Source organism: Pelodiscus sinensis, chromosome 13 (genome assembly GCF_052426305.1).
Source record: "Pelodiscus sinensis isolate ZL-2025 chromosome 13, ASM5242630v1, whole genome shotgun sequence".
Classification (NCBI taxonomy): domain Eukaryota; kingdom Metazoa; phylum Chordata; order Testudines; family Trionychidae; genus Pelodiscus; species Pelodiscus sinensis.
Window position 1 is genome coordinate 17651979 of NC_143064.1, and position 21678 is coordinate 17673656.

At 44.0% G+C, this 21678-nt stretch overlaps 1 protein-coding gene across 4 annotated transcripts in view; it reads right to left on the bottom strand.

Moving 5' to 3' along the window:
- The window catches only part of TENM1 (teneurin transmembrane protein 1), a 744434-nt gene that overhangs the window by 62266 nt on the left and 660490 nt on the right, over positions 1-21678 (bottom strand). For all 4 annotated transcript variants that reach the window (XM_089781841.1, XM_089781839.1, XM_089781838.1 and 1 more), the window contains one exon: positions 13742-13896. In XM_089781841.1, coding sequence (XP_089637967.1) covers positions 13742-13896 — 155 coding nt within the window. The remainder of the gene's footprint in view (positions 1-13741; positions 13897-21678) is intronic.

The following is a 21678-nucleotide window of genomic DNA, read 5'->3' on the forward strand; positions in this document are numbered from 1 at the left end:
TGTGCCCCACTGTGTTGGTTTCCCAACATATATCTGGATAGCTGAAGTCCCCTAATACCACCACATTCTGCGCTTTGGATGAGTTTGTAAGTTGTTTAACTATGTATGTCTATATCCTTAAAGCTGAATACCTTGTGCATTGTTCTAGGTGTAGGTATTCCTATATTGTCTGTGCTATATACCCCATTTAGTGGAATAGATATGTGAGTCTGTATTGTTTCTTTTTGCTATTTTCTGTATAATAAAGTTAGAGGCAGAGCTTGTCCTTGGTGTGTTTTAGCTCCTTTCATATATGATATCTCAAAGACACAACAAGGATAGTGTGAACTGAGTACTTAAAAACTTCAGTTGATTACAAGACATCAACATTCATCCTCATAATTATTAAATGAAATCAACAAAGTAACAACATGATCCTGCAAAGATGTAACCAGATGCAAAACATCCCATGATGAGTACAGTTATTGACTACAAAGGGGACTACTCCCAAGATGTAAAGTTAAGCATTTACTGTACATTAAATCTTTGCAAGACTGTACTTTAAACACACGTCAGATCCCTGGAACAGTAATTCTAGCATATCTTCCAACATGTCCCCCCTTGCCATTTTCTTTTCATTACCTATTTTTTAGCTCCTCCTCTTTCTCTTCTTCATTTTGCCTCCTCTTTCTCTTTCCTTGCATTTCTCCAATATGTCCCCCTATTTTTCTGTTTTCTCACCTTTCATGTTTCTTTCCTTCCTTACCAGGAAATGTACAGTTTTCTTGCAAATGGTTAAGCTGAAATATGCTGCAGCAAACTAGAGGAACAACTCACATGAGTCACACAGGGTTTATAGGATCAGGCTTATCCTGGTATTCAAACTTTGGACAGACCTTTTATTAAACCTTCCAAAGGGTTTATTACACTTTATGATGGGAAATAAAGTGAAGCTTTGGTCTCCTGAAGCCATGATATGGTTCACAAATTTAGCAGTGAAGAGTCATGAAGTAATCTAATAGTCTTTATTCAAAGATTTGTTTGGATATAGGTGGAGGAAGAGAAGTACATACAGACGAAGAATCTAACAGTGTCATGACTTTCCTCACTTCTCATTACGTGCTGTTCAGTTTCTCATTTTGCTTCAAGGGTTTGATAGAATGGATAATGAATGATGTTCAGCCATTTATGATTTTCCTGCAATGTGACCTACATTACTAAACTTCTTAAATTAAATCTCCAAAATGGCACTTCATTTTGCATATCCTCCCTGTCCCAAAGAATGTTTCAGCAGGAGATGAAGGCCCAATTTGCAAAAGCAAAATGTCCTTCAGTTGTTTTAGCTAATTGGTTTATAAATGTTGTTATTGTTAGTAGAACATATCATACAAGATGCTACTCATTGTTGTTCTATTTATATTTCTCTGTGTCACAAATTTTATAATGCATGCCTAAAAACTTAACCTATTAATGGTGCTCTTTAGTAGGAAATTGGTGAATTTTTTTCTTGACACTCACCTCTTGCAACCCCATTATCTCTCTCAACTTGTAATATAAAAGAAGCTTCTTTTCTCTTCCACATTATTTTGTTCTCACATTTGTTCTCTCAATTGCCATGCTGTAGCTGCTATCTGTGATCTCCCTCCTTTATGTGGCTGCTCTCTCCCTCACTTCCTCAGGTTGCAGGGTAACTTAGGGCAGAATTTAGTCCTATGGATAGGGTCCTATCAAATTCATGGTCTATTTTGAACAATTTCATAGTCAAAGGATTTTAAAAATAGCAAATGTCATTATTTAAATCTGAAATTGCATGGTGTTATAATTGAATAAAAATGAATTGTGGTGGGGTCACAAGGTTATTGTAGGGAGGGTGTAGTACGGCTACCCTTATATCTACACTGCTGCTGGAAGCAGTACTGCCATCAGAGCTCGGCAGCTGAAGAACTGTGGCTGCTGGTTGGGAGCCCAGCTCTGAAGACAGAGCAGCTGCCAGCACCAGCATAGAAGTAAGGCTGGCAAATTATGGTATTTCTAGCCTTACTTCTGTGCTGCTACTGATGGGGTGCTGCTTACAGAGCTGGGCATGTGGCCAACAACTGCTGCTCTCTGGCCACCCAGCTTTGAAAGCAGCACAGAAGTAATCATGGCAACACCAACCCCTCCCCTCTCCAAAATAACCTTGCAACCCTTCCCTACAACCTCTCTCTACCATTCTTCATGGTCCATAGCCCATTTTTCTTGGCTGTGAATTTGGTAAGGTCCTACCTATGCCTTATAAAAAGTACATCTTTTCAGTCTCTTCAGACTTATCACATTTTGTACAGCTTGGGCCTTGAAAACTAAGAACTATGAAGGCAACAAAGAAAATAATACTCTTGTAGTTTTCTCTCTTGCTAATAAGTTACGAAGTTCTGATTTTTTGTTGCTGTTGTTGTTGCTGTTCTTCAGTGAGTTCCACAGACCACATGCAATATGTCTGTGTGAATGGTATTTCATATTCATTGTCAGGGAAATTTGGCTCTGATGAACTGGTCATTCCTTCCATCTGATATTCTAAAATTACATCCAGAAAAACAAGTTTATTTCTATTTAGGGGTCTGACTGCATAAACAACACAGGTGCAGCTATCATTATTATTATTATTTAAGGGTTTGATCTTGTGAGGCGCTGAGTTGCCTTAGCTCCCACTAAAGAAAGGCAACTTACAAAACCAAAAAAGGGTTAAGGCCTGTATAATCTTACTTATGATGTGAAAAAAAGACCAGTAAAGGGTTCTTCCCTCCCTTTCCCAACTGCTAAGAGGGATCCTCCCTCAGCTTGTTTTTGCAATTAAAATGTTGGTCCTGATTACTAGTTTTTCCTTAAAAAAATCTATAATTATCAGAGAAATAGCAGAGAAATAGGTTTATGTCATCCATGGACAATAAAGAAAAGCATTTCATTTTTAACTTAATTTCTTTAAAGAAGGGACCTTAGTGATAGCTGAAGGTCTAGAAATGAGACTTTTTGTTTTGTTTATCAATTTCAAGAATAACAGCAGCAACTGTCTTTCTGCAAAATCCTTCTTAATGGTGCTCAGAGACTGTTTACAGTATCATCCGCTAAACATGACTGAACTAACAGATCATCATAAGCCTCAGAGAGAGAAGACAAAAACAAAAGCTAAATCTAGTTTTGTACTGATCTGGTAAAATGAAAATAAAGTGGCTGCCCTCTCTCTGTTTAATAGAAGGGTCTCCAGCACAATTTGAATATAGAATTCCTATTAGGAAACTTCCATAGCTCCTGTATTTACAGGAATACTAGATATGTTAAAGAGTGTTTCCTAAATTACCTTTTTAAATAGACATTATTTTTTGTATTATCATACCATCCAAATCAATAGACATGAGCTCGTTTTATTTCTCTCTCTTGTAAAACAACCAAGCTGATAATCCAAAGGGCTATTTTTAAAGAATGTGTTTAAAAAGAAACAAAGTAAATGCTGAAGTTAAATATGATGAGAAAGGGGGATTGGTCTCTGGACCACTTCACTTCTTTATCACACAGACTCTTCCTCCTCATAGTGGGTGGATTTTCTACTCGGACCTTTTCCTTAACATGTGAAGAAGAGGCAGAATTATGTACCAGAAGATGTAGACTTTCCAGTAGAACAAGTGGCTTAACTTTGTTAATTAATAAAAGAATGAAAATGTCTAAACATGTCAATGGCAAATTGCTCAGCTGATCAAGAAAGTGGTTCCACTGAGTTTAAGTAAAAACGTTGTAGCTTCATCAATAGCAAAAAATGTAGTGAAACTTCTCAGGAGATAGTGTGTCTTCCTTCAGCCTGCAAATAGATCTATTAATCTCCCCAAAGAAATAAATATGATCCTGCAATACCTTTTTTATGTTCCATGCTCAGCACTGTTCAAAAGTACTTCACTCTAAAATCAAATGAATTTTTATATTGGCAGCTGTATGTATATGCATCTGACTCTCATTCATGGGCTCTTTCTTCTGTCTTCCACATAATCTTCTATTGTATCTGACTGCATTTCAGCAGAAGTCATGTAATTAACTGCTTTATTTATTCTGTAAAACAGGTTCTCACATTTTTCTTCAAGGGATATCAGAGCATTCTATAAGCTTTCTATTCCATTCAATAGGTCTTCAAGCATGCAAATTTGTCCCCCGGCAGACATTGTTAATGGCTTGCCTGGCTGTCACCCTTCTGACTACAAGAGGTTTGTCAGTGTTTACATTTGTGACATCTTAAGTCACATTTTAAATCATTCCACTCAGCTTTATTCTCACTTGGTAACATTCTCTCTCATCTTGAGCACATTATGAGTAGGGTTCCTTCTGCCAATTTACAAAGATTTAAAAGTGGGGTGTCCAGTGCTTCAAATGCTTTCAAAGAATATCTCTATATCTTCTGCTTTTTCCTCCTACTCATCATTCCGACATATATATCTTAATTTGATCTGGATGAACAGACCATCAATATAAGTAAATCTTGTCACATTTTTGTGAAGGAGTAAAATATTCTGTAGTATCACTTTGAATTTTAGGTGTAGCAAAAGAATATATATGGGATCCATCAAGTGGAGAACTGCCGAACAAAGGTTGATGAAGTGCAAATGTCAAGACAGAAAATCTTCAAATAAGAACTTTCAGTTTAGGACACAGTGGTGACAGTTACAAACTCTATCAATCAGTCAGAAGCTATTATTCTGGCAAAGCGTCATCAATAGTGGAACTGACATTAGTGAAGGGTCAAGACCATGGTTTACAAGCTAAGGAAGAGATTTTGGAGTTGATTCTCCACTGCCTTGAACCTTTGTAGTTATTTGTATTTGTATAGGCTGCAGCAGTTAAAGGAACTTACAATTTCTTACAGGTACTGTCCTATTGCAATCCGGGTCCATGCCAACTGTTTAACTAGCTCCCTGATGGCTCTTGCTGTAGCTCAGCTAGCTCTTGCCGAAGCTGCACACCTGGGCGCACCTGCTTACTTTAATCTCTGATGGGCTGAGTACCAGGTGCGTATGAAATGCTATCAAATAAAGTCCTATAGCAGTTTATGCTGTGTAGAGGGGAAATAACTAAAACGCATGGCAGTAAAGAATCAAGTCACATAGTTATAATGGGTACAAGGTACATGATGGAATTGGAAATGGGCATTTCTACCAACACTCCATCTTCAGTTTTCTCCACAGCAGTGAAGATAGAAAGAAGTAAGGCCTTTATCATTGTTCTTGATTTTTCTTCTTTTACATTGAATTTTGGCCTATTACAGAGCAAAATACTGTTAGCCTTTGTTAGAACCAAACATTTTGTAGGGGGTTGATTCTCCTCTCATTTACTATTGTAAATCCAATAAACTCCACTGAACTGTAACAGGTGTAAGCAAGAGAAGAATAAGATCCTATTAAGCTTCCCCAACAGCTCTTCTGAGACATTTAAATCATAATCAGTAACAATTGTGATGCTTCAGAAATGGGCTTCTCATAAGCAGTGGGTGTTAATTGTGCCATTTTTTCTTCTGCCAGTTTGATCAATTAGGCAAGTGATAATTACAGCCAGATTTTCAACAATGCTCAGCACCTACAATTGGGCCACATTTTCAGAAGAGCTCAGCTCTCATTTATGTACTAAGATAAGTGTCCAGATTTTAAATATAAACTAGTACATTGGGTTCTTGAAAATCTGGCCACCAATGTCTCAAAGAGACCCATTAGGTGTTTTTTTGATCCCTTTTGAGAATCTGGCCCATATTCTGGTACAAAAAAAGAACTGACTGTTTTTGGAATTCTGTCTTCAAATGCAGATTCTGAGTACTTGGAATGTCTGGCCCTGAACTGTTTTTGAAAATATGTCCTTTAGTAACTAGACCAAGTACACTTAATTCATTTGACTTGTCTGAGAACACTAAATTCATTTGACTTGCTCGTAATCAAAACAGAATTCAGCTATGTTCTGTACAGGTAAAAGAAGAGCAAATTCATCACAGAGCTACATCAACCCAATCTCCTTTTCCTTACAAATGCAGAATGAAAATGCATTAGTCAAGTCTAAGATGGAAATAAGTGACCTGTTCTTAATGATTTTTAAGACATATTTCTGGTCAAAACTGGTACTGAAATATGTCACTAAACTTTTTCATAATCAATTTACCTATCAAAGTGAAAGTTCTATTTATATGCAGCAGTATTTTCAGTAGCCAATTATACTCCATGTTTACTCCAAAAGTTGTTTGGTATTTCAGTCAGAGCCGGTCCGAGGTATTCTGGAGCCCCGGGCACGGGCACACGGCACCGCCCCCGGGTGCACGGTGCATGCGCGGCCCGGCTACAGCCGTGTAGGCCCCTCGGTCGTGAGGGGAAGGGCGTTACTGGCCAGCGCTGTGGGGATGTGGGCGGGCCGGTGCTGCGGGAGCTGGGCGCATGGCGCCTGATGGCAGCTGTAAGAGACGCCGCGCACCCCTTACAGCTGCCATCAGGCGCCCCCCCATCAGTTGGCGCCCTGGGCAGCTGCCCATGCCTCCGTCCGGCCCTGATTTCAGTAAGGGCATGTCTACAATGCACGCTTATTTCAGAGTAAGCTATTTTGGAGGAAATACTCCAAAATAGATTATTTCAAAATAGAGCGTCTATACAGCATCTACACCGTCGATGGAGCCATGTAGATTAGGCTGATCGGCAGAGGGAAATGAAGCCGCGATTTAAATAATCACGGCTTCATTTAAATTTAAATGGCTGCCGCGCTCTGCCGACCAGCTGATAACCAGCTGTTTGTCGGCAGATCGGGGCAGTCTGGATGTGCCAGGGTCAACAAGGAAGCCTTTGTTGACCGGCGCAGGTATGCCTCGTGAAACCAGGTTTACCTGTGCTGGTCGACAAAGGCTTCCTTGTCGACCGTGGCGCGTCCAGACTGCCACGATCTGCTGACAAACAGCTGATCATCAGCTGGTCGGCAGAGCGCAGCAGCCATTTAAATTTAAATGAAGCCGTGATTACTTAAATCGCGGCTTCATTTCCCTCTGCCGATCAACCTAATCTACATGGCTCCATCGACGGAGCCATGTAGTTTAGACACACCCTGAGCTATTTCAAAACAGAGCATCCAAATTCACTGGATGCTGAATTGCATTTAAGGCCACCTGGAAGCACTTACTTCCTGGAGCTGCTGCCTGAGACTCGAGCTTAAAGGTCTTGTACAGCCATGTCTCAGGTTCTTCTCTTTTGTCTACCTCATTGAGAGACTGCCAAATCTTTTCTCTGCCTGATCTGGTTCCCCTTATGGACATCTCAGCCCTCTAGACACAGAGCCAGACCTGCCTCCCAGCAGTTGACAGCTCTTTTGTGTCTTGGTGAACCTCCTGCAGTTTCTGTGGGTGACTTCCTGCCCTTCAGGAACAGGACCCCCAGCTCATTGTGGGGCAATTCCTCTCTGATCTCTGGGTCTGCTCATTCTGCCCAACCCCTCCCATCATCTCCTGTACATTGTGCACTGCTGCCTTAGGCAGCTGGACACTAGCTCCTACTGGTTGGATAGAATTGTCCTGGAGTGGTGGGATGACCAGCAATAGTTCCAGAATGCCCTCACATGATGGGATACCCACATGAGTCCCACTGTCTACCCCCAGAAGCAGGTTGCCATTGCCATCTGGAAGCTCACCATGCTGGACAGCTACTGATCCATCAGGAACCAGTTCAGCATGGGGAGATCGATAGTCAGAGCCATGCTCATGCAGGTTTGACTCTCTTACTATTGTCCTAGGAAGGACGTGAACTGAACTGCTGGAGTGGGGTTCCGTAGGGAAGGTGGAGTGGTGGTGGTAAATGATGGATGGAAGCTCTCTTCTTGGGAGGTTTTTCACTCTTGCCTTCACAAAGCCCTGATGGTGGAAGGGGCAAGTCAGGCTTGATCCTGGTGTGTGTGTATAAGGGAAGGAGGTGGGGCTCGAGGGCCTCCTGATGTCCCTGGCAACCCTGTGGTTCTGTTTTTCTCCTTCTGCATGTGGTCAGGGCTATCAACACCATCCTGCTGTGCAGAGTCAGCAACCTGGGCGACATGGACCCCATCATCACCATTGGCTTCCCCAACTGTGGACCCCAACCCCAAGGGCTATTGACAGCATCCCCATCCCCATCTGGGCCTCTGACCACTGGGCACCTGAGTACATTAATCAGAAGAAGTACTTTTCGATTGTCCTGCAGGCCCTCCTGGACCATGGTGGGCAGTTCACGGACATCTACGTTGGGTGGTCGGGAAGGGCACATGATGCATGTGTCTTCCAAAACTCTAGCCAGTTCCAGAAGCTGCTCACCGGCACCTTTTTCCCTGACCACATCATCAGAGTTGGGGACGTGGACATGCCGGTCTGTGTTGTAGGGAATGCAGCCTACCCTCAGCTTCTCTGTCTCATGAAGCCCTACACTGGGCATCTTGACCCCAGCAAGGAACATTTTAACACCAAGTTCATCAGGGCCCGTATTGTTGTTGAGGGCACCTTCAGGCATCGGAAGGAGAGGTTCCATTGCCTCCTCACCCGGCTAGACCACCTCAAGCAGAATGTCCCCCAGACAGTGGCAGTATGTTGTGTCCTCCACAACCTCTGTGAAAGGAAGAGGGAGATGTTTCTGCCAGGGTGTGGGGCATAGGCTGACCAGATCAACAGAATCTTTGAGCAGCCACGCATGGCTGCTATCCAGCAAGCCCATCAGAGGGCTGTGCAAATCCGTGAGGCCCCGAGGGAGAGCTTCTCACAAGGACCATAGTGACACTCTCCTCTGGGCCTCCCCACAAGGGGCCTGTGCATTGCCCCTTTTTGGCTTTCCTCTCACCCCACTCCCTTCCTCTGCCCTCTCTTTCCCTCCTCTTTCCCTGCAGGGACAATAAACTGTACTTTTTCTTTGGAAACAATCAACTCTTTTATTTTTATTGGGTGAATGTAACTGGGAAGGAACTGGGGAAAGAAACTGGGGGAGGGAGAAGGGTGGTGGAAGGAGGAGGTGGGGGAGAAAGGAGAGAGTCCGGGCTGGGGCAGGGAGTGGCGTCTGCATCGTGTGATGCCACTGCCTCGTATGTGGTGCTCTCAGTGTCCACGGGGGTAGGTTGGGGGAGAAGCTGGAGGGCCAGGATCCAGCACGGGAGAGGCCATTGGGTGGTCGATGACTGAATGGAAGGCTGCACAGATGGATCAGCCCTGTTGCAGCACCTTCCACCAGGTGTCATGGCACAGCTGCAGGTCCTCCTCCAATCATGCCAGTCCATGGAGCGCTGCAGGGCTTGCAGGGCAGTGATATACTCCCTCTGGAGGTCCTTGTTAGCCCTCTGGTGCCTGTGGATCATGCGCAGTTGGGGGGTTGGCATGTGTGGTGGCTGTCTGCCACCTCCACCTGTGTATGTCTATGGAAACTAATGACACTCAACTGATGGGCCTTCCCAAGCATCAAGCGTTGCCTGGGAGACATCCAGGGTGGAAGAGACCAGCTCCAGGGCGAGTATGTCTTCATGGCTGGCTGGCACTGTCACACTGCTGGCCTTGTCCAGCTCCTCTTCCTTCTCCTCCTCATGGGAAAGTGAAAATTGCATCTCCAGTCTTGGGTCCACCACTGAGGCAGCGGGAAGGGACTAACCTGCCCCCTGGGATGCAGAAGAGCTACTCATAGCAGAGGCAGGTTTGGGGTGCCACCCCAGAGTGGGAGCTGTGCTCCCTGGCCGTGGCATAGGCCTGCCTGAGCTCCTTCACTTTCATGTGTACCTGCTCCTGAGTGTGCATGTGGGCCCTTGGCCCATAGATGCTGGCATTCCTGCAACTGGTGCAGAGATCCTGGAGGTTTTCCTTCTTGCCCCAGATCTCAATGAGGTCCAGGATCTCTGCACCAGACCAGGAAGGCTTGCACCTCTTTCGTTCCCTGGCTGGGTCCTGGGAGCTGGCTGCCTGCTTGGCTGCAGCCAGGAAGGACTTGGATGGAGCATGGGTATGGCTCATGGCTGCAGGGACAGCTGTGCAGGCTGCTGCTTTATTGCTCAGGGCTGTCAGGGCCTTCCATGTGCCATAAGCCCTTTCCCCCGAAGCTGCACCTTTAAAGCCTGCAGAGGAAGGGGAACTATAGAGTTTTGCTGTGTGTGAACAGAAGGGCCAGCAGGTCACCCATGGAAAGGGGTGGAGGCCCCTTATTTCAAAATAACCCCATATGCCCTGTCTACACACCCTATACCGAAATAGCTATGTTCAGAACAGGAGTTATTCCTTGTGAAATTAGAGTTACGGACTCCAAAATAAGCCGCCCATTATTTCAAAATTATTTTGAAATAGTAGGCTTGTAGACACTTGCATAGTTATTTCAAGATAATGTTATTATTTCAAAATAATGCTGCTGTGTAGACATGCCCTAAATAAAAAAATACTCATTTTGAACAAGTCATTCATTTTATTGTCAGAGCAAACTAAATTTTTAGAGTAGATTTTATTAACCTAGTTCACAAATTCTTCTTAATTGCATAATTTGTGAATAAACCACTTATTCCTGAGGTAAATGCTATTTGAGATCTAGCCAAATATAATTTAATGTAGTGATGGCAAAGTCTGCTCTTAGTTACAGCTATGTCACTTCTTAATAGTTAATGGTGATGAGGGTGTATCTGAGAGTGGATTTTGATCAAATAATCTCTCATCTACAGAGATACAGTTCCAGGATAAATTAATTGTCATCAACTTAATTGTAGAGTAATTTAATTGACAAGCTGATTTACCTGCATGACTGAAAACAGAATTTGGTTCAATGATACCATAGGACATTTAATCTGGGGCATTCATTTGGGAACTATTTAGTTATATAAACTGTGAGGAAAATCAATAGGATAAGTAATAAAAACAAATAGGTGCTTCTATAAATTGCAGATTCAAATTCCAGGGCTTTTATCTGGAAAGATTCAATAGATGAAGGGTGAAATGACATCAGTGATACAATGTATGTGGGATGGATTTAATACCTCATTTTGATTTTTAAAAAAGGAATTAGATCCTTTTGATGCCTTTTTAAAGATAAGTACTTTTAGGTGTCCTTTGTAAAGATACCTTTTAATCCCAATATCTGGTATTTTTATTGGCATGCATTCTGAATTCATTTCATAATTATTTTAGTTTTTGCAGTCAGGATACATCTATATCACAGTTTGTTATGGCTTTTGCACCACTATGTGATGATAAACATGCAGTGAAAACCATTTCCATGGATAGTACTATTTATAGAACACCAACCTTGAACCAGTTGGATTTAATTACCAGAACTCATTTTCCTTTTTTCTTTCACATATGGAAAGGAGCTAACCTGTCAACATGGCAGTGCAGAACAACATGGACTAGGGCAAGAGCTTACTCAGAGGCATGCTTTTCCTCACCCATGATACTTTAGATGCTCCCTCTGTCTGAGTTCCATGGAATGGGGCTCCATTGCAGATCCAGAGCTAGGAAGCAAGGTATCAAGGGAACAGATTCTCTGCACAGTGAGATTCCTGACAGACTTTAGAGATATCTGATCTGGTATCTAATGCTACACATATGCTGCAGGCAGTTGCTATACATATATCCAAGTACAGTAGTACTTAAAATATGCTCCAGGCATAATTAATTCCTGCAAGGTCTCATTCTTTAGAGTTACTGAGATGGCAGATAATAGCTGCATGATAATGGGCATAGGCAGATGTAGGGAAGGCATGGGTCATCAGCAATGACAAGAAGTCCATGTGTAATCCAGGGCATCCACTAGTTTGGCAATATGAATCCCTGGCACTTTCTATGTAAGATAAGAATAAAGCTTTCTCCCTGATGGGGCAGGCAGTCTGATCTGGATGTCTCAGTTTCCTATTCTCTATGGGAGGGTTTTGCCCCATAAGACCAAATTTGGCCCATAAATCAAGAAGCTTGTTATACACAAACCAGGAGATTAATCCTGCATTCCTTGTGTGCCTGAAACTCCCTTGATTTCAAGCAATGCAGGATCAGGCCCTCATGGTAAACTGCAACCATTAAAATCCTTTATATGAATTAGATACAACTCAGAGGGTTGTTCTATAAATATATATCAGCTATGGTTTACAATGTCAAAATATTAAAATACATAGGAAAAAATAACCCCAAACAACCCATTAGACACTTAGGTATAATCACACACATCCTATAATGTAAATGTTTTGAGTTTCAACTCCCTCTAATTGTTTGACGCAGATATATTTTACTTTATTTTGGAGACAGCATTGAATAAGTAGATACTGGCCGACACCATCTGCCTTTTAGTGTTGCTGCCCATTAACTATTCAATAATTCCTTTTTCTGAAAATCTGTCTGTTTTGTATATAAATGCCAGTCTGGTTCTGAATATAAACCAGATGGGGAAAGTGCCTTTTTGTTCAATTTCTGTTACGTTGTCTTTGAATTAAGAATTGAAGAGCACTTTAAAAATGAATTGAAAAGCTGTAGCTTCTGTATCCTGTAGCTGCTATTTTGTAAGTTCTTCCAGCAACCCATTCATAGTGCTCCATGGCAGAGACCTGGCCAGCCACAATATATCATTTTTCTTCTCTATTAAATGATGCAAGCACATCAGTGTCAGAAAGCTAGGCTAAAGGTAGATTGTTAAACCTTCTATACAGATAGTAATATCACCAGCTTTTAAAGGACACATGTAATAGTAGCTTGTAAATTTTTAAAGCAATCTCTGTAGACATACTGTATAGATTTATTAGTGTAAGCATGTAAGCACCTGTACACACACATAATTATGATCCTACCAAATTCACAGTTCATTTTGGCCAATTTCATGGTCACAGAACCATTAATTCTAAATTTCATTATTTCAGCTATTTAAATTTGAAATATCACAGTGGTCTAATTGTAGGAGTCCTGATCCAAAAAGAAGTTGTGGGGGGCTTTCAGGGTTATTGTATGGAGGGTTGCACTACTGCTATCCTTACTTCTGTGGTGCTGCTTGTGGCAGTGCCACCTTAAGAGCTGGGTAGCTAGAAAGCCACAGTTGCTGGCTGGGATCTCGGTTCAGAAAGCAGAGTCGTCACCAGCAGCACAGAAGAAAGAACGGCATGGCCACCCCTACTTCTATGCTGCTGCCTGCAGAGCTGAGCCCTCAGTCAGCAGCCATAACTCTCCAGCCACCCAGCTCTGAAGGCAGCAGTGCAGATGTAAGGATGGCACAGTATGATATTACCATTCTTCTGCACTGCTGCTGGCAGGTCACTGCTTTCAGAGATGGGGATTAAGCCAACAGCCACTGCTCGGCTCTAAAGTCATCACAGAAGTAAGGGGGTCATAATATGACCCCCTTAAAATAACCTTGTGACCCCCCTGCAACTATCTTTTGGGTCAGGACCCCCTCTTCGAGAAACTCTGCTTTCCCCCCATGATACCAGTATAGTATAAGATAAAAGCACACACAAATGACCAGATGTCACAGGGAGAGACATTGCCATGAATCTGGTAGGGCCCTACACATAATATATATGTGGGCCATTTGTGAAAGTCACATGCATACTTTTTCTATATGTAGATCTCAGATTTATTTAAGTGATCTGTTTGTAAGCTCCAAATACTATCAAATATCACTACTGCTCTAATAAATGTGTCTGAAATCTTGTGCCACCTAGTTTTAACTGATTAACTGGGCATCCTTTTATGGCTATTTTATACAGTAAAAATAGTTACCCATTTCCACAATGTGATGAATAGTAACAATGCATGAAAATCAGTGAGGTCTACCTGAGTAATGTCCATTCCAGAGTCACAGCTCAGTGGCTGTGTTGATGTGAGACCATTTGAACCTATTACTGTTGTTATCACACCACTTTCATCAATTTTCCGAATCATGGTGCCATCGACAAAGTAAATGAATCCATACTTATCCACAGTGATACCTGTTGGCAAAGAGTAAAAAAAGCATTAATACTGGTACTATATGAAAATATTTCCTCATTTGTGTTAATTCCTTAGAATACAGTAATCAGATTTTGACAAAGTAAACTTTAATTTCCATAAAATATAATTTGTATTTCAGATTTCAGCCTTCCTTAAACAAACTTACCAAAGGGTTCCCATCCAGAGCTCTGAGTGTCCTTGATATATTATAACACAGAGAAGGATATAATGGTACATCTACACGGCAAACTTATTTCGGAATAAGCTATTAAGGAAGAAATACTCCAAAATAGCTTATTTTGGAATAGTGCGTCTACATGTCCGCCCATAGAAATAACACGGAGCTATTTTGAAATAGAGAGTCCACACTCATTGGATACTTAATCGCATTTAAAGCCACCTGGAAGCACTTCAGGCAGGGCAATAGGACAGCAGTTAGCCTCAGGCAGCAGCTCGAGGAAGTATCTGAGGTTTGAGCGTAAAGGGACCCCCTTGTACAGCCATGTCTCAGGTTCCTCTCTTTTACCTACCTACTTGAGGGACAGAATAACCCATTCCTTTGCCTGCTTTTGTTGCCCTTGTGGACATCTCAGCTCGCTAAACAGTGAGCACTAGACAGCGCTTGTCTGTCGTGCTGCAGGTCCTGCAGCAGTTTCTGCAAGCTGCCTTCCTGGCCCTGCAGGAACGCAAACCCAAGTTCATTAGGGAGAACCTCCCCATCTCTCTGCGGGAACAACTCATGCAGCTGGACCCCACCATGCACTGCTACATCTGGAGCATGGACACTGGATAGTTATGGAGTAGTGGGACGATCAGCAGCGGCTCCAGGATTTCTATATATAGAAAGACACCTTTCTGGAGCTGTCTGAGTGGCTTGCCCCTGCCCTCAAGGTGACAGGACACCCACATGTGCCCATCATCCCCCTTAAGGAGTGGGTAGCCATTGCCATTTTGAAGCTCGCTATGCCAGACAGCTGCCGATCCATCAGGAAACAGTTCGGCATGGGGAGATTGATCGTTGGTGCCCTAGTCATGCAGGTTATCGCTCTTGGTTATTGTCCCAGGAGGGTGGTCAAGTGCTGGAAAGGGGTACCCTAGGAAAAGTGGGGATTGCTTTGTTGGTGGAAACCCCCTGCCCAGGAGGTTTTTCAGTTCTGTGTTCACAAAGCCCTGTCGGGGATGGGGTAAGTAGGTGATTGCTCCTGGTGTGTGTGGGGGAGGGACCTCCGGCAACCCTGTGATTCTCTATTTATTTATTTCCTTCTACAGGTGGTGAGGGCCATCAATACTATGCTGCATAGGGTCATCAACCTAGTGACATGGACCCCATCGTTGCCATCTTTGTCAATATGGGGTTCCCCAATTGCAGGGGGTGGGGAGGCTACTGATGGCACTCACATCCTCATCTGTGCCCCCAACTACTGGGCATTTGTATACATTAACTGGAAGGGGTACTTTTCAATGGTTCTGCAGGCCGTTACGACCACCATGCCTGGTTCACGGACATCTATGTTGGGTGGTTGAGGAAGGCGTGCAAGGCCTGCATCTTCAGCAACCCCAGTGTCTTCCAGAAGCTGCATGCCGACATTTTTTTCTCCGACCGCACCATCAGAGTCAGGGATGTGGACAAGCTGACGTACACTGCAGGGGATATGATCTACTCTCTGTTGCCCTGGCTAATGAAACCCTACAATGGACACCTTGACCACACCAAGGAATACTTTAATGCCAAGCTCAGCAGGGTCCGCATGGTGGTGGAGAGCGCCTTGGGGCATCTGACGGTGTGGTTCCGTTGCCTCCTCACCTGGCTGGACATCAGGGAGCCAAACATCTCCCAAGTGGTGGTCGTCTGCTGTGTTCATCACAATTTTTGTGAAAGGAAGGAGGAGGGAGATGTTCCTGCCAGGGTGGGGTGGGAGGGCAGAGGCTGACTGGCTCGGCAGGACCTTTGAGCAGCTGCACACAGCAGGCTCAACAAGGGGCTGTGCACATCCAGGAGGCCCTAAGGGAGAGTTTTTGACAGGGACCCCAGTGATACTCTCCACTGGGTCTCTCCACTAAGGGCCTTTGCATTGCCCCTCTGTGCCTTTCTTCCCACAACCCTTCCTTCCTCCCTCCCCTGCAGAGACAATAAACCACACTTTTTGTTTTAGAGAAAATAAAGTTTGTTTTTTTTATTTGGGGGTAGAAGTAACTAGGGAGGGACTGGGGAAAGAAACTGGGAGGGGGGGAAAGAGAGGCCCAGGGCTGAGGCTCGGCGTGGTGCCTGGCTCCGGTGGTCCCACTGCCTCGGGTGCAGGGAACCTCGGTGGCCATGGAGGGTAAGGGGGAGAAGTAGGAAGGGCAGGGGCAGGAAAAGGAGTGGCAGCAAGAGCAGGCACCATGCCAGCAATGAGTGCTAGTACAACTGCGCAGATAGTGCAGCCCTGATTCAGCATTTCCATCCAGGTGTCTCTCCGCAGCTGGATTTCCTCCTGCAGCCTCCGGTCCAGGGCGTGCTGCAGGAATCTCAATGCAGAAATGTGCTCCAGCTGGAATTTTTCTTGGGTTCTCCTGCGTTGGTGGGTCACTCAGGGTCAGGAGGCTGCCATGGGTGGTGTTGAAAACCCCTCTCTTGCAGCTGGTCTGGCTGTGGAGAATAGAAAGGTCAGTCATCCTTAGAGACACTGTGCCTAAAGCCTTGGCCTCATCTGGGAGTCAAGACCAAAAGGTCTTGAGTCAGATGAAGGTGATGTGCTTGGAGCAAGGCCCTCTGTGGCCTAGACAGTGGCCCTTTCCTTGAGGGGCCCAGATATCCAGGGGGGAGCCTCAGTACCTCTGTGTCCCAGGGACAAGCAGGCATGGGAAGGTGCCAGCCAAACTGGGAACCTGAGAGCAGGACAGGGGGACATGGGGAGGCTGGGCTTCCCTCCATGCTGCACACACACCAGGTCCAGCAGTGGTGGTGTCCCATGAAGAGAGGACTTGTATCCCTGGCCACCAGAGAAGTAGGGACAGGGTGTTGGGGGGGGCAGATATATGGCAGGGCGATCGGGGCGGCCACCCCTGGCCCCGCGCTTTAAAAAGCCCTGCGCGTGCGCTGTGGCAAAGGGGGGCCCTGCAAGATTATACTGCCCTGGGCCCCGCAAAACGGTCAACTGCCCCTGGGGAAGGGGGGAGATGTTTGTGAGTGGCAGATACTCCTGCACCTCACTATGCTGTCCCCAGGGGCGGCTGCTGCACTGATCATGTGGTCATGCCTCTGTGCCATGTGCAACACTCCTGTGTGTGTGTGTGTGTGTGTGTGTGTGTGTGTGTGTGTATCTCCATGTCTCCAACCTCCTTCTAGTGGTGGCTTGTGGTGGGAAAGTGTCCCACCCCAGCATCAGGAGTATGGCAGGCCTCCCCTGATCCTGATGCACAAGGGTCCTCTGGTGCATGCAACCATATGAACAGGTTGCTGAGCAATCCCCAGACCAAGAAGGGTGAGTGAGGAGCATGACCCAACCCCTGGCTGCCCACCACCTCCACTTGTTCATGGGTGTAGGGAAAGAAATGGCACTCACCTGATGGGCCTTTCCTGGCCTCTGTCGAAACCTCGGAGACATCCAGAGAGGGGGGTACCAGCTCCAGGGTGAGCACGAGGCCCTGGCTTGCAGGCATAGAGACGGTGCTGGCCTCATCTGGCTCCTCCTCCTCCTCCTCAGTGTCTCTGCCCCCTGTGGGCAATGATGGGCTTCTCTAGACCTGAGTCCACTACAGGTGTCGGGAGAGGCAGGGACTGACCTGCCACCCAGGATGTGGTAGACATGAGAGTAATATTGGCAGGTCTGTCGTGCCGTACCTAAGTGGGAGCAATGCTCCCTAGCTCTGGCAAAAGTGAGGTTTACGTGGCTTTTCGACAAATGGGGGGGGGGGGAGTTCGCTGAAAAAGCCACATCTAAACTACTTTCACTTTCGAAAGCGTGATTGGAAGAAGATATGCAAATCCTCAGAATTTGCATATCCTCTTTCAACTGTTCCCTGTAGTCTAGATAAGCCCTTAGAATTTCCAACATGGCAAGAAATATAAGCTGTTTTAACTGAAAATGATAAAGCTCTCACAAAAAGTACTTTTAGACATATCAGATTTGGGAAATCCCTTTTTCCTGAAAAATCTCTTTTTTTTTTTGTTATAAACAATTTCACACCTTACTTTTTAACCTTACCATAATTTTACAGCATCTACTCTAAAGATTTAAGATATTTTTAACACTAAATTTATTTTATGCTATCTGGGAAGGAAAATCTGAAGACTTGAACAGAGAAGTTAGGCTATAGCTTACATGCCTCATGATTTTGTCCCCTGAATTTAGCAAGATTCAAAGCTGTTTGGGTGGGAATCCACTAAGGGACTTAGATGTTGCATTGCCAAGAGTCACAGCATCTAACTTTTAGGTGCTTAAAATGTCACAAAAAGAACACTGTATCCACAAAGATGTGTTAGGTGTTTAGGGACATACCACACCAATACCAATCCTGGAACTTTCTCTTGCAACAAGCCCCGTTGCCAACTTTGTCCGCATATTACTCTGGTGATACCATCACTGGACCTAACCATGTCAGTTACAAGATCAAGAACACATATTCCTGTTCATTCAGAAATATAATTTATGCCATCATGTGCCAACAGTGTCCTTCTGCTATGTATATTGGACAAACTTCTCAGACACTTCGCCAAAGAATCAATGCCCACAAATCAGACATCAGACACCTTCACAAAGATAAACCAGTTTCTTTTCATTTCAACCAACCTGAGCAGAGTCTTAACGACCTTACAAAATGTATCTTACTTCAAAGAGACTTTAACACCAGACTACAAAGGGAAACCCCAGAATTGTCATTCATGCTTAAATTTGACACTTTACAAATGGGCCTTCACAAAGATGCTAATTACCTTACCCATTACAAAGATAACTTCCCCAATTATCACCCCAATATCATTATCTCATAGACACTAGCCCTCCCCCTTATTCCCCCTCTGTTCTAAATCTGATTTGTCAGTTTTATAATGTGTTCACTTTTTTTCATTTTTTTCATTGTATTCCTTTGGTATATATGGTCATGCCAATTCTCTTCTAGAATTTGATCTGAGGAAGTGAGTCTGGCCCATGAAAGCTCATCACCTAATAAACCATCTTGTTAGTCTTTAAAGTGCTGCATAGTCCTTTCTTTTATACACTGAATGGGAAGAGATGGGCATATAAGTAGGCTACCCACAAGGCCAGAATACTGGATTGTGAAGTTGTTCCACTTTAATTAACAGAATAAAAATATTAATTGTTTCAGCGAAAGAATGAGAACCCTAACCACTGGCTTTAAGGTTATAAGGGAGGGCCTCCTTTTGCACATTGAGTCAGGTGAAGCATGCCTACCAGATTGGTTCCTGTGTGTGATTAAGGCAAATAATGGCTGGCGTTTGGGCAGGGCACCCAGAGTGAGGCAGTAGTGTGCCCGTCCAGAGAAGGAACATAGTTCCCTACAGAACTTTTACTGCAAACTCTTTATCACTGAATTTAAATGCCTACGGGGTTCATCTCAATGGGAATTTGGTGTATCAGAAGACTCTTAACACCAGGATTTTGGCATCTATGTCCTTTGTGGATTCAAGCTTGAGGGCCTACACTGAAGATGGGAGGGGAGTCCATGGTGCCAATGACATAAGTATTTAGCCCCTATAAACTTTTTTTTTAAACTAATATTGCATAAGAAGGATATTCAAATGCTGGTAGGTAGAGCATCTTTTCACCAGCTACCTGGCCACCTTTGCTGCGGTCACCGAAGACAATAAATCTGGGACATCACAAGTGTTCTTTTTTTTTTTGAGTCACTTTTTAAAAGAGTCTAAACAGAACTAAACATTAGGGGTTTTTTTTAAAGGAAAACTGACTTGAGTGTAAAATTGAATTGAGTTCAGATTTGGGCCCCTTATATGCTTTGGGCCACCAAAGGCTGTAATTAAAGCAACCCCCAGGCTTGTTTGAGTGAATTCACCCTGATACAGTGGACACTAAAAAATCTATGCACCACTTAGGCCCATGTAAGCCTTCAAAATGCAGATGATGTAAATACTGTCCTTTCCATGGATCGTCACCTTGTAATGGTAGAGAGGCTTTCATGTTCCAATGATCCCCGAGAGTGATGCTGCCTGGAGTCATATACTCCCTTAGGGTCACCCACAGCAGAATGGTCAAAGGTGAAGTCCCAGACAAAGTGTGATCTATGAAGTCCTCAATGGCAGAGCAGACAGAGGATAACAGCACAATGGTGGTGAAACTGTTGTGTAATGCCACAGCATTGCACCTCCTTCAAGGAGTTGTGAAGAAAGATGTAGGCTGCAGCAGACAGAGGATTTCCAGTTGTCATGGTGTCTATGCCATTGGTTAGACTCTAGCTGTCAAAGATGGTGTGGTGTCAGGAAGATTTTCGTTGTGGGTACAACCAACTTCTTCAGATGACAAAAGTAGGTTGTACCCACAAAAGCTCATGATACCATCTACATTTGTTGATTAGTCTCTAAGGTGCTGCAGAACTATTCACTATTAAGTTTTTTTCAGCTAAGAATAAGATTTCCACCACATTTCTCATGAACTTCAGTATGCTGATGACAATGCAGTTTTTGCCCACTTCTGAAAAAGATCTTCAAACTATCCTGAATGAGTTTTCTGATGCTTATGTATGTTTTGGTGTCACCCTCAACATTAAGAAGACCAAAGTGCTCCATCAGCCCTCTCCAAGGCTATGTCTACACTGTGGGGGTGTGTCTAAACTACATGGCTCCGTCGATGGAGCCATGTAGATTAGGCTGATCAGCAAAGGCTTCCTTGTCGACAGTGGTGCGTCCAGACTGCCCCGATCTGCCGACAAACAGCTGATTATCAGCTGGTCGTCAGAGCACTGCAGCCATTTAAATTTAAATGAAGCCGCGATTATTTAAATCGCGGCTTCATTTCCCTTTGCTGATCAGCCTAATCTACATGGCTCCATCGACAGAGCCATGTAGTTTAGACACACCCTGGGTTTTTTGTAGAAGATAAAAAGCCCCATGTCTATGGGGCCATTTGTCAGGAAAAAACCCTTTTTTGCAAGATCCCTTATTCCTAAAAAAAATGAGGTTTACAGGATCTTGCGAAAAAGGGGGTTTTCCCAACAAATGGCCCTGTCCACACAGGGCTTTTAATCGCCAAAACCTCTTCCGTAAGAAGGACTGGAAGAAGATGTGCAAATGAGCACGCCATTTGCATATCCTGTCCGCAAAAACCCCACAATGTAGACATAACCCAAACGAGGTACCATATGCTCCATCAATTAAAATCAACAGAGAAACACTGGAGAACATTGATCATTTTCTCTACGTTGGAAGTTATTTTTCATCCAAGGCAGATATTGATGTAGAAATCCAACATCATTTGAGTAGTGAAGCCTTTACTTATTTATGGCACAGGGTTTTTGAAGATCACAACATTCTACCAGACTCAAACTTCTTGTCTATCAAGCTGTCATTCTCCCAACACTATTATATGGGTCTGAAACCCAGACAACCTACAGACATCACTTGAAAGTCTTTGAGAGTTATCACTAATGCTGCCCCTGCAAGATCTTGAAGATCAAATGGGAAGACAAGCACTCTAAGGGTACGTCTAAACTACATGCCTCCGTCGACGGCTTCATTGCGGCTTCATTTAAATTTACATGGCTGCCGTGCTGAGCTGACAAACAGCTAATTAGCTGTTTGTCAGCTCAGCACGCTAGTCTGGATGCTC